The following is a 13,563-nucleotide window of genomic DNA, read 5'->3' as shown; positions in this document are numbered from 1 at the left end:
AGTTTTATTTTGAGTGAAATAGGTGTTATAATAGTCAAATATGAACTTATTTTTTTATAAGAGGGAGTAGGCTGGAGGATTAGTACAGTGTCTGCATATGAGGCATACTCAATAAATGTTAGGTTTTACTACTAATTAAACAATCTTAGATAAAGGTAAACTAATCCCTCATGTCCTCTTCTGATTTACTGTCCTTTGCAAAAAGTAATGAAGTAAAATATCCAATGGTCAAATAGTAGGAAGAAATAAAAAATAATAAGCTGGTTGGGTTTACTGGCATTATGGCTAAACAGAAGTTAATAGTAGCAACATACAAGAATTTGGTCAAATACGCCAACATGTTCCCTTCTTTCCTTCTTTTGCTCCTTTACTACCATAAGAATGTTACTTTATATGTAAAGATATAAAGTATACAAAGTGAGAAAGTAATAGCAGAGGTAAGAAAAGTTGTTCATCAAAACAGGACTTCAATCTATGGCAGCCATGATCCTGTATGCATATATGTCTATGTATATACATACACACACACACATATATATACATATATACACATAGATACATATGTGTTTGTTTTAATTTGAGAGAGAAAGAGCATGCGAGGAGGGAGAGGGGAAGAGGGAGAGACAGAAATTTAGGCAGGCTCCATGCTCAGTGCAGAGGCTGACATGGGGCTCAATCCCACAACTCTGCAATCATGACCTGAGCTAAAATCAAGAGTTGGACGCTTAACCGACCAAGCCACCCAGGCGCCCCTCATTTTATACTTTTGATGGTTCTTGGACAACTCTACAGAGACAGTCCTTCAAAAAAAATAAAAAATTAAAGTGCTGTATGCCTAATTATAAAGACTGAATTTTTAAAAACAAAATTAGTCTAACCGAATATTAATTCACATATCCCACAAAAAAGACTTTTGAAACTAGAAAATACACTTTTACTAGCATGAAATAATCCAAACTATTTTTCTAAAAATTATGCTAGCACTATAACCCAAGGGAACATATGCTTAACAGAAATGGTAGAAAGTTGTAGAACAAATCAAAGTTGTAAAACAAATGATCATTTTAATAGTTTTATTAAGTGATACATTATTTTGAAATGAGAAATTAAGGCCTAGGATATATGTCATGAATTCCCTATGTCACAAAGGTAAATCTTCCTCAAAATTTTGATAGAGTAATATGACTACTGTGAAATGAAGTACACTTTGATCAATAATGGCAGGAAAAATTAAAACTAACAAAAGAAAATTTTTTTTAATTTTTTTAATATTTATTTATTTTTGAGAGAGAGAGAGAGAGACAGAGAAAAGCACAAGCAGGGGAGGGTCAGAGAGAAAGGGAGAGACAGAATCCAAAGCAGGCTCCAGGCTCCGAGCTGTCAGCAAAGAGCCTGATGCGGGTCTCCAATTCATGAATCACTAATCACAACCTGAGCAGAAGTCAGACACTTAACTGACTGAACCACTCAGGCATCCCCTCAATAGACTTTGTTACTGAGAATCTTATGCGTATTATATCTACTTTTACAGATGGGGCAGCAAAGGCCCAGGTATTTTAATCAAAATCACACAATATCTAGTTAATAGGATGAGGAAGGAGGGAGAAGAAAATGAACATAAATTGATGTTACTATGTCCCAGACATCATGATCGGTACTTTATGTAAATTATCTAATTTAATTTTCAAACCAACTGTAATAGGCTGAATACTGGTCTCCACAATATCCATATCCTAATCCTCGGAACTTGTAAATGATACTTGATAACAAAAAGAGACTTTGTATATGTAATTTAGCCAAGGATTTTGAGATGAATTCAGGTGGGCCTGAATCACAGAGGTTCTTATAAGAGGGAAATGGAAGATCAGAGAGGAAGCATATGTGAGTTTGGAAATGAGGTAAAAGTGGAGAAGAGGCTTGAGCCAAGGAATATAGGTGGCCTCTAGAAGCTAGAAAAGACAAGGAAATGGATAATCCCTAACAACCTCTAAAAGACCAGTCCTGTCAACACCTTGACTTTAGCCTAATAAAACTGACTGGAGACTTCTGGCCTCTAGAACTGTTAAGATAATAAATCTGTGTTATTTTAAGCCACCAAAATCATGGTAATTGTTATAGCACCTATAGGAAATTCATACAGCAGCTCAGCTGGGGAACTCGGGTTAGGGTTAGGTAATTTGTTCAATATCACAATACCTCTGTAATAGGAAGTTCAATGTGGGGCACCTGGGTGGCTAATAAGTGTAGTAATACATGTACCAAAATAAAAAGTATAAGTAGAAAAATACTAGGAACAAGAATTGAAAATTAAAAGGAGAGATAAATCAGTTATTTACTGTGAAAGATACTTGGTTATACATACAAATGAGGTGGCAGTTAGATACCTAGATTCCCACAATTAACAGTGTGCTAAGAAAAGAAAGTAAGCTGCCTCATTTTTAACCATACCATCTAATTAAAATGTTAATATATCTCTGAAACAGAACTGATAAGATAAAAAGTTAAAGTAACAATAGGAACTCAGCCTAAATGGTAAGATCAAAATCAAGATGACTGAATCACTCTCCTCTGCATCTCTCATTCTTACATTCCTCGATCAGGTACTTGACCAATAGAATAGCCTCATCAAAGATTTTCTGAATTGCTGTATGGATTAATCAGGGGTGAAGGAAGGGAAGAAAAAAGTAAGAGTAATAATGATAAACATTATCCAGATAGTTATTTTCTAACTTCAGTCTGCATAAGAATAAAACCTAAAAAGTCTGCTTAAACCAACCCTAATTCTAAGTTATTAGTTCTTGGATAAGTCCAAAACCTACATTCCAACAAACACCCCACAGATGACCTTTATGCAAGTAATTCGTGGCCTCTAGAACATCATTTCCAAAGCTGGTACCACTCAGCACTATATGATACAATAAAAAATGGTCTTGAAAAAAGTGCTCTTTGATAAAATAGGTTAGGAAAAAGTTAAAGTAATCATTATTCTAAACAGTAGTGTTTCTCAGACCTTGAGTATACATCTGAATTCCCCCAAGAAAGAAAGTAATCATACTGTATTTCCTAAAATTACTGGCCATAGAATCCTTTCTTGTGTTTTACCCACACATATCTACAAGAAGACTAAGACTTTTACACAAGAAAACAAGAGACAAATAATACAGTAAAAGGAATTGGAATAAATTAGAAAATTCAAAAGCTTCCTTATAATTCCAGGCTGTAAGAACAAACAAGTAAACTAAAAGAAAATATGATCCTCTTTTATCTGAAATAATACTAAACTATGGACACATAAATATCACTATAATATGTACAAAATTTCCGTCTCTGGTTAAAGATGATAACACTGGTCCTAAAGATTTCTTTAAACAGTAAAGAAAACGATGTTTCATAAAAGGATAATCTTTGCAAACACAGACACATGCTTTACTCGAATATCTTAATAGCCACATTGAAGTTATTGGCATTGAAGTTACAGAAAATGTTAGAAATGAGCAGGCTTAGGGCGCCTGGGTGGCTCTGTCGGTTAAGTATCTGACTTCGGCTCAGGTCATGATCTCACAGTTTGTGGGTTTGGGCCCTGTGTCGGGCTCTGTGCTGGATCCTGCTTCAGATTCTGTGTCTCCCTCTCTCTCTACCTCTGCCCCACTCGTGCTCTCTCTCTTTACAAAAAATAAACATTAAAAAAATTTTAAGAAAGAAAGAAAGAAAGAGAAAGAAAGGAAGAAGGAAGGAAGGAAGAAGTGAGCAGGCTTGAAGGAAAATTCTCTCTAGTTCATTTGTAAACAAAATGTATTTGTGAGGCCAAAAAAAATTGTTTTAAATTAATGGGAATTATAAATAAAACAATTTCAAGTTGATTAACAGCATTGAAACACAACTATTTAAATTATCTGGGAGACAATTTCCACATCTGTTTCCTCAATATCAAATAAGCTCATAACACAAACTGAATGAAATACTCGAAGTAACTTCTCTTATGATTAGATTAAATGTGTTATTACAGATTAAAGAAAATTTTTGAGAAAGCTGTTACTTTAAGGAAAAAAGAAAAAACTCTCTACAACTAAACAGGTAACAAAACAAAGGATGACAACTAACCCTAAAAACAGCTACATCTTGGGATGCCTGGGTGGCTCAGTCTGTTAAGCATCCGACTCTTCACCTCAGCTCAAGTCTTGATCTCAGGGTCGTGAGCTCAAGCCCAGCCACTGGACTCTGTGCTGGGCATAAAGCCTACTTAAAAAAAAAAAAAAAAAAATCTACATCTCCTTCAGGAGGAGGCAGATTTTTCAAAAGTGTCTGCCTTGGTTCACAGTCAGAAAGTAAAAAATGTCTCCCCAGGAATTCATAACTGCAAGCCAGCCTTCACTGGATTGGGGCAGAAATTGACACTATTTATATAATGGAAAAAGACACACACACCAAACTTATTTAAAATGGTCTTAGGTTAGGGGTGCATGGGTGGCTCAGTCGGTTAAGCAGCTGACTCTTGATTTTGGCTTAGGTCATGATCTCAGAATTCATGAGATTGAGCCCCATGATGGGCTCTGCACTGACAGCATGGAGCATAATACTTGGGATTTTCTCTCTCCTATCTCTCTGCCCCTCTCCCCACTAACTCTCTTTCTCTCTCTTAAAATACATAATAAACAAACATTTAAAAATAAATAAAATAATAAAATGATCTTAGGTTAGTACACCTCACCGGCACCTGGTAATAACAAACATAAATACTTTCTGGAAGAAATTCTTTGAACTCTAACCTCAAAAATTTTGTGATGAGAAATAGACTAACAACCTCATAGAAAAATCGGAGAAGACTTGCATTTACATTTCCTAATAGATAAAATACATAGATACTCAAAGTCATTAGTATTGAGACAAATACAAAATAAAATGATATACTATTTTACATGTATTGCATTGGAAAGCATTAAAATATTACACAAAATAAGTTTAGGGAACAATAGTAAGATTATTCATTGCTATGAATATAAACTGGTTTAAAACACAGTGGAATTAACTAGCAAAACTGAAGACGCACATATCCGATAACTAAGCAAATGAACACCTTGGTATATATCCTAACTCCTTGTTACCATGCTGCAAGAGACATTTACAAAAATATTCAAAACAGAGTTGTTTACAAAAGAAAAAAGATAGAAACAAAATTGCCAATCTAAAGAACAAAACATATGATCTATTGTTTTAATAAAAAATACTACACATTAGTAAAAATAAATGAACTGTAACTACACAGATCAGTATTTATGAATCTCATCAACAAAATTTGGTTAGGGGCACCTGGGAGGCTCAGTTGGTTGCACATCTGACTCTTGATTTCTGCTCGGGTCATGAGCTCATGGTTCGTTAGTTCAAGCCCCTCATTGGGCTCTGTGCTGACAGCACAGAGCCTGCTTCAGATTGTTTCTCCCCCTCTCTCTCTGCCTCTCCCCTGCTCAAGCTCTCTCTCTCAAAATAATAAACTTAAAAAAAAAAAACAAAAAAAAAAAACTGGCCAAATTAACAAATACCAAAAGGAAAAGCCTGATTCCATTCATACAAAATTTAAAAACTGCAAAACTATGTATTATTTACAAATACACACATTTGGAAAGTCATTACTAAAAAAAAAAGAAAAGAATGAGAAATACAAAGTTGAGGAAGGAGGTGATCTCTGTACTAGCCAGGTAAGAATGAAATTACCAAGGGATTCACAGGGGACATCAGGCTTTGTTACTGTTTATTTTTGAAGCAGGTCAGTGGATACAGTGGGTATTCATTATTATTATGCTTTAAGTTGAATATATAAAGCATAAATTCTCAGTTATGTATGGTATATTTCATAATGTAAAACAACAAACTGGCCTCAGAATTTTGCCCTCAGAAGTTTGTGATGATTATGATAAACAGGGAAAAAATTACCGTATTTCTTATTGGAATCTTCTTGGGTTCTGGGGGCATGTCCTGTGGAACAAATTTCACTGGTTCCTTAATCTGCCTCCTTGATCGTTTGGTACCATCTGGTAAGGTTTCCATGGCCATGTCTGCTTCCATGTCACTGCTCCCTGCCTGGTCACATTCTGAACACTGCCTATATAAAGAAAAAAATGTAAGTTCGTATGTTTATTTTTATCTTCTAGTGTTAGCTATGGTTTCTATTAATACAAAATTCAGGTAGATGTGAAGAATATATGAAACTATATACAAGTTTGTATGACCACAGGGTATACAAAGACTACATACAGAGACGTACACACACTCCTATAAGAATGTCAATAGTAAATGTATAAAGCAATTCCATGTACTCTGTAAGTATCATAAGAACACATGCAATAATGCTACATGTTTAAGTAAACCCATGTAAGAGATTTCAGCACTGGTGGCACAGTCCAAAGCAACAGAAATGTGTCTCTCCACCTAGAAAAAAACTGCACTGGCAGATTTTGTTTAATACAATTATTTTAGAACTATGGATTCTACTAAAGGCTTGTAAATTCCAGGGAAAGGCTAGCACAGGTAAATCACCATCAATTTCTGTTAATTTCATTTCTCAGCAGTCAAAACTACCCAACCTCCAACCAAGCCACATGGCAGGCAGTTGTGCACATATTCCTGCAGTGGCTTACGTAGTCAGTAAGAACCAGGATAGCCAAAACAAACCATGTCCTCCAAATATTGGGAATCCATACTCTGATTGGGAATTACTGCTTCTGATCACAGAAGTACAAAGAGGTAGGTGTGTGGTAAGGACCCTCCCTAAAGAATTTAGTGGAGGCTTCTCAGAACAAAGGAAGGCAATGTGACCCAATCAATTCCTATACAGGTATGTATAGTTCTGACATGACTCTGTAACTTGAAATGTGTCCAATCAGACTATTTGTGTCACCACATATGGGAGACAAAGAAGTAGAAGTTGCATAAAAGGCTATACCCTGCTGCACTTGGGACTCAGCCTTTTTGGGATCTTAACCCGCTGAGCCCAGGTGGCACAAATAAAGCTGCTTCCTAGAAAGAGGAACCTCAGAGTTCCATTTCTCTGTGTAAGAACCCTGCTATATGTGACCCCCCCACTTGGCCTGAAATGACTTCCAGTACTTAAAAGACCATTGTCATTTATTTCCACCTTCATTTTTCTCTTTGTCCTCTTTTGGGAGCCAGACATTAAAGATATAGACATTCAAAACATAAGTGCTTATACAAGAAAAATTAGAAAGTGGCCACCCTTGCCCAGGGAAAGGCTTAGAAAACATATGAGAACACTGCAAGTTTATACCTCAGTCTGATCCTTAGCAGAGAGATAGCACACTATAATAAAAAACAACAAACAAACAAAAACAGTAATAAAACAGCAAATGCTGGGAATGGAGAAAATCTCATTTCTGAAGTTATTACATTATTAAACTCAAATGTCCAGTTTTTGACAAAAACCCCACAAGAAATAGGAAAAGGAAAGTATGGTCCATTAAAAGAGAAAAAAAATTTAACAGAAACTGTCCCAGAAAACCTGATGGCAGATCTACAAGACAAAGAATTATTCTTTAAATGTTCAATGAACTAATAGAGATTGTGGGAAAAGACAAGAAACAATTTATGAACCAAATGGAAATATCAATAAAGAGACAGAAAGCCTAAAAATAAGTGAAAAAGAAATTCTGTAAATGAAAAGTATAATAACTGAAATGGAAAATTTACTAAAAGGATTACAAGGGTAGATTTCCAGGGGCACACAGATGGCACAGATAGTTAAGAGTCTGACTTTTGATTCCAGCTCAGGTCGTGAGAATGAGACCTGCATTGGGCTCCTTATGGACAGCACAGAGCCTGCTTGGGATTCTCTCTCCCTGTCTCTCTGCCCCTCCCCTGTTTACATATTCTCTCTCTCGAAATAAATAAACTTTACTTAAAAAAAAAAAAAAAAAGCAGATTTCCAACTACACAACCTATCCTCACACCTAAAGGAGCTAGAAAACAGCAAATAAAGCCTAAAGTCAGCAGAAGGGAGATAATAAAGATTAGAGCAGAAATAAAATATATAAAAACAAACAAACAAAACAGTAGAAAAGATCAACAAAACCAAAAGCTGGTTCTCTGAAAGAGTTAACAAAATTGATAAACCCCTACCCAGACTTATCAAAAAGAGAAAGGACTCAAATAGATAAAATCACAAATGAAAGAGGAGAGATCACAACCAACACCAAAGAAATACAAATGATCATAAGAGAATACCATGAAAAATTACATTTTAACAAAATAGGCAATCTGGAAGAAATGGAAAAATTCCTAGAAATTCACAAACTACCAAAACTAAAGCAGAAAGAAATTTGAATAGGCCCATAACCAGCAAAGAAATTCAATCAGTAATCAAAAATCTCCCAACAAACAAGAGTCCTGGGCCAGATGGCTTCCCAGAGAAATTCTACCAAATATTTTTTTTTTATTGTTTATTTATTTTTGACACAGAGAGAGACAGAGCATGAGCAGGGGAGGGGCAGAGAGAGACAGACACACAGAATCTGAAGCAGGTTCCAGGCTCTGAGCTGTCAGCACAGAGCCCGATGCGGGGCTCAAACTCACAGACCGTGAGATCATGATCTGAGCCGAAGTCGGATGCTCAACCAACTGAGCCACCCAGGCGCCCCTCTACCAAACATTTAAAGCATGGTTAATAACTATTCGTCTCAAACTGTTCTAAAAAATAGAAATAGAAGGGTAACTTCCAAACTCATTCTATGAAGCCAGCATTACTTTGATTCCCAAACTGGACAAAGACCCTGCTAAAAAGAATTACAGGCCAATATCCCTGATGAACATGAATGTATTAGCAAATCAAAATCAACAGTACATGAAAAGAATTATTCACCATGATCAAGTGGGATTTATTCCTGGGTTGCTGGGGTGGTTCAATATCCACAAATTAATCACTGTGATACACCACATTAATAAAAGGAAGGATGAAAACTATAAGATCCCGTCAATAGATGCAGAAAAAGCATCTGACAAAATAAAGCATCCATTCTTAATAAAAACGTCCATAAAGTTTGGATAAATGGAACATACCTCAACACAATAAAAGCCATATACGAAAGACCCATAGCTAATATCATCCTCAATGGGGAAAAACTGAGAACCTTTCTCCTACAGTCAGAAATAAGACATAGATGTCCACTCTCACCATTACTATTTAACATAGTATTGGAAGTCTTAGCCTCAGCAATCAGACAACAAAAAGAAAATGTATCCAAATCAGCAAGAAAGAAGTCAAACTTCACTCTTCACAGACAACATGACACTCGATGGAGAAAACCCAAAAGATTCTACCAAAACATTGCTATAACCAACACATGAATTCAGCAACATCTCAGGATATAAAATCAATGTGCAGATATCTGTTGCATTTCTGTATGCCAATAATGATGCAGCAGAAAAAAAAAAAAATCAAGGAATCGATCCCATTTGCAATTGCATCAGACACAAAAAGATACCTAGGAATAAATTAACGAGGTAAAAGATCTATACTCTGAAAATTATAGAACAATTTTAAAATAAATTGAAGAGGACACAAAGAAATGGAAAAGCATTCCATGTTCATGAACTAGAAGAAAAAGCATTGTTAAAATGTCTACACTACCCAAAGTAATCTACACATTTAATGCAATTCCTATCAAACTACCACCAGCATTTTTCACAGAGCTAGAGCAAACAATCTTAAAATCTGTATGAAACCAAAAAAGACCCTAAAGAGTCAAAGCAATCCTGAAAAAGAAAATTAAAACTGGAGGCATCACGAATCCAGATTTCAAGCTGTATTAAAAAGCTATTGCAAAGACAGTATAGTACTAGCACAAAAACAGACACAGATCAATGGAACAGAACAGAAAACCCAGAAATGGACCCACAACTACATGGTCAACTAATCTTTGACAAAGCAGGAAAGAATATGCAATGGAAAAAGAGACAGTCTCTACAACAAATGGTGTTGGGAAAACTGGACCATTTTCTTAAACCATACACAAAAATAAATTCAAACTGCATGAAAGACCTAATGTGAGATAGGAAACCACCAAAATCCTAGAGAAGAACACCAGCAGAAACCTCTTCAGCCTCAGCTGTAGCAACTTCTTACTAGACATGTCACCAAAGGCAAGCGAAACATAAGCAAAAATGAACTTTTGGGACCTTATCAAGATAAAGAGCTTCTGCACAGTGAAGGAATCAATCAGCAAAACTAAAAGGCAACTGATGGAATGGGAGAAGATACTTGCAAATGTCATATCAGGTAAAGGGTTAGGATCCAAAATCTGTAAATAACTGATCAAACTCAACACCCAAAAAACAAATAATCCAGTGAAGAAATGGACAGAAGACATGCATAGTCATTTTTCCAAAGAAGACATCCAGATGGCTAACAGACACTTGAAAAGATGCTCAACATCACTCATCATCAGGGAAATACAAATCAAAACCACAGTGTGATATCACCTTACACCTGTAAGAATGGCTAAAATTAACAACACAATAAACAACAGGTGGTGGTGAGGATGCAGAGAAAGGGGAACCCTCTTGCACTGCTGGCGGGAATACAAACTGGTGCAGCCACCAGTGTGGGATACAAAAATACAGATTCGAAGGGGTACATGCACCTGAATGTTTATAGCAGCATTTATCAACAATTGCCAAACTATGCAGAGAGCCCAAATATCTATCAATTGATGAATGGATAAAGATGTGGTATGTGTGTATACACACAAACATATATGGAATACATACACATATAAGGAAATATTATATATGTGTGTATACACACACACACACACACACATATATATACAATGAAATATTAGCCATCAAAAAGAATGAAATCTTGCCATTTGCAATGACATGAAGCTAGAATATATTATGCTCAGTGAAATAAGTCACCCAGGGAAAGACAAATACCATATGATTTCACTTAGGTGTGGAATTTGAGAAACAAAACAGATGAACATATTGGAAGGGGTGGGGGAGAGAAGAGATGGAAACAAACCACAAAAGACTCTTGATAGATAACAAACTGGGTTGACAGAAGGTGGTGAGTGGGAGATAGGCTAGATGGGTGATGGATACTAAGTCAGGAACTTGTGATGAGCACTGGGTGTTGTATGTAAATGATGACTCACTGAATTCTACTCCTGAAACCAATATGGCACTGTATGTTAGTTAACTAAAATTTAAATTTTTAAAAAATGGAAAAAAATAAAATAAAAATGAAAAAAAAAATGGACAGACTTGAGCAGCAAACTTGAAAGAAAGAACAATGGAAATTACAAAGTCTGAGGAACAAAAAGGAAAAAAAACTTGAAGAAAAGCAAACAGATCTTAAGAGGCATGTGGGACATCAACAAATGGACCAACATCTGCACTGTGGAAGGCTCAGAAGGAGAAAAAGGACAGGGAGAATATCTGAATAATGACTGAAAACTTCCCCAAGTTTGATGAAAGATGTTAATATAAACATCCAAGAAGCTCAGCAAATACCAAGGAAGATAAACTCAAAGAATCCCACACCAAGACATATTATAATCAGTATTTCCAAAGAAAAAGACCCAAGGAAAATCTTCAAAGTATAAAGACAGAAATTCAGAATCATCACATATAAAGGAACCTCAGTAAGATTATAAGCAGATCTCTCATCAGAAATTTTGGAGGCCAGAAGGCAGTGGACTAATATATTCAAAATGCTAAAAGAAAAAAGAAAAAAAAAAAAAACCCTGTCAACCAAGAATCCTATGTCCAGCAAAACTGTCCTTCAAAAGAGTGAGAGAAATTAAGACAGTCCTAGACAAACGAAAGCTGGGGGAGTTTGATATTACCAGACCTGTCCTGCAAGAAATGCTCAAGAGAGCCCTGCAGGGTAAAAAGAAAAAGAAAAAAGAAAACAAAAAAGGACACTAGACAGCAACTCAGAGCTATTATGGAAAAATAAAGATCTCAATAAAGGTTAATGCATGATCAATTATAAAAGCTGGTATTATAACAATGGTTTGTAATTTCACTTTTTACATAATGTAAGAGATGAATACATTAAAAAAATTAATATCCTAAAAGCTAACATTATACCTGTTTTTGAAGTCCACATGCATGTTAAAGAAGGATTTAAATTAGATATGCAAATATACACAAATGACCAACAAGCACAGGAAAAGGAGCTAAACATTACTAATCATTACGGAAATGAAAATCAAAATTATAATGAGACACCACCTCACATCCAATAGCATGGCTATTATCAAAACAGAAATAGTAAGTGCTGGCAAGGATATAGAGAAATTGGAACACTTATACACTGCTGATGGTACTGCTGCTGATGGTATATCTGCTTTGGAAAGCAGTATGGTGGTTCCTCAAAAAATTAAAAATAGAATTACCATATAATCCACTCTCAAAGAGACATCTGTACACCCATGTTCATAGAAGCATTATTCACAATAGCTGTAGGAGTAACCCTAGTAACTACTGATAAATGGATAAGGAAAATGTGGTACAGATATCATGGACTACCATTCAGCTTTAACAACGAAGAGCATTCTGCAATATGCTACAGTATCGATGAACTTGAAGACCTTACACTAACTGAAATAAGCTAATCACAATGAAAAATACTGTATGATTTCCACTTACATGAGGTACTTATGACAGTAGTTAAAATCACAGAAACTGAAAGTAGAATGGTGCTTACCAGGGGCTGGAGGTGAGGGAGGAATAGGGAGCTACTGTTTAATATGTAGACTTTTAATTTTTACACATAGAAATGATTAAGATGGTAAGTTTCATGTTATATGTATTTTGCTACAATAAAATATTTGAAAAAACATTAGTTACACTAAAATATAATTAACCCTGAAACTTCAGTCTATATCAGTGCTGTTCAGTAGAACTTTATATGATGTTAGAATTCTCTATAACTGCACTATCCAGTACAACAGCCACTAGACATATATAGCTGCTGGGTACTTGTATGTGGCTAATGTGACTGAGGATCTGATTTTTTTAATTTTAAGTTTAATCAATTTAAATTCAAGTTGTTACATGTGGCTAGTAGCTAACATTTGGACACTTGGACAGCAAGTCTACAAAATGTTGAAAATCTTGATATTCCCCATTATAAAAACCCATTTAAAAACATATAAGAAGCTGTTAAAAGTAAAATAGTTTTCAAATATTTTCTTCAAATTTAAAAGAATGATCAGGAAGTATTTCTTTCAAAGTCTAATTTATAGTTATCTTTATAAATATGGTTATAAGATAAAATTATGTTTGATATTTAGTTTATGTATCAGTACTCTTAGTTTATATCAATATCCTCAGTTTACACCAATACCTCTGAATGCATCTTAGATTTCTCTTACCAAGTATTTTCGAAGATTTCTTGCCATGTGAAGTCAAAATTCACACCTTTCGCTCATTAATAAAGTAAACATTACGAAACTAATATTTATTTTTTATAAGTAACAGCTTTAAACTTTGAACTCCAGTAAGAGTTAAATGCAATATACCATGTGTTATGAAGACATATACATT

At 35.1% G+C, this 13,563-nt stretch overlaps 1 protein-coding gene across 1 annotated transcript in view; it reads right to left on the bottom strand.

Annotated features, from left to right (window-relative positions):
- The window catches only part of LOC121026774 (PHD finger protein 14-like), a gene marked incomplete at its 5' end in the record, with an annotated part of 55,704 nt that overhangs the window by 21,123 nt on the left and 21,018 nt on the right, over positions 1-13,563 (bottom strand). Inside the window, one exon of the mRNA XM_040469548.1 lies at positions 5,929-6,097. Coding sequence (XP_040325482.1) covers positions 5,929-6,097 — 169 coding nt within the window. The remainder of the gene's footprint in view (positions 1-5,928; positions 6,098-13,563) is intronic.

The sequence above is a fragment of the Herpailurus yagouaroundi genome, unplaced genomic scaffold (genome assembly GCF_014898765.1).
Source record: "Herpailurus yagouaroundi ecotype Mexico unplaced genomic scaffold, PumYag 162449, whole genome shotgun sequence".
Lineage (NCBI taxonomy): Eukaryota > Metazoa > Chordata > Mammalia > Carnivora > Felidae > Herpailurus > Herpailurus yagouaroundi.
The sequence above is the reverse complement of the archived record's forward strand: the minus strand, read 5'-3'. Positions and strand labels throughout refer to the sequence as shown.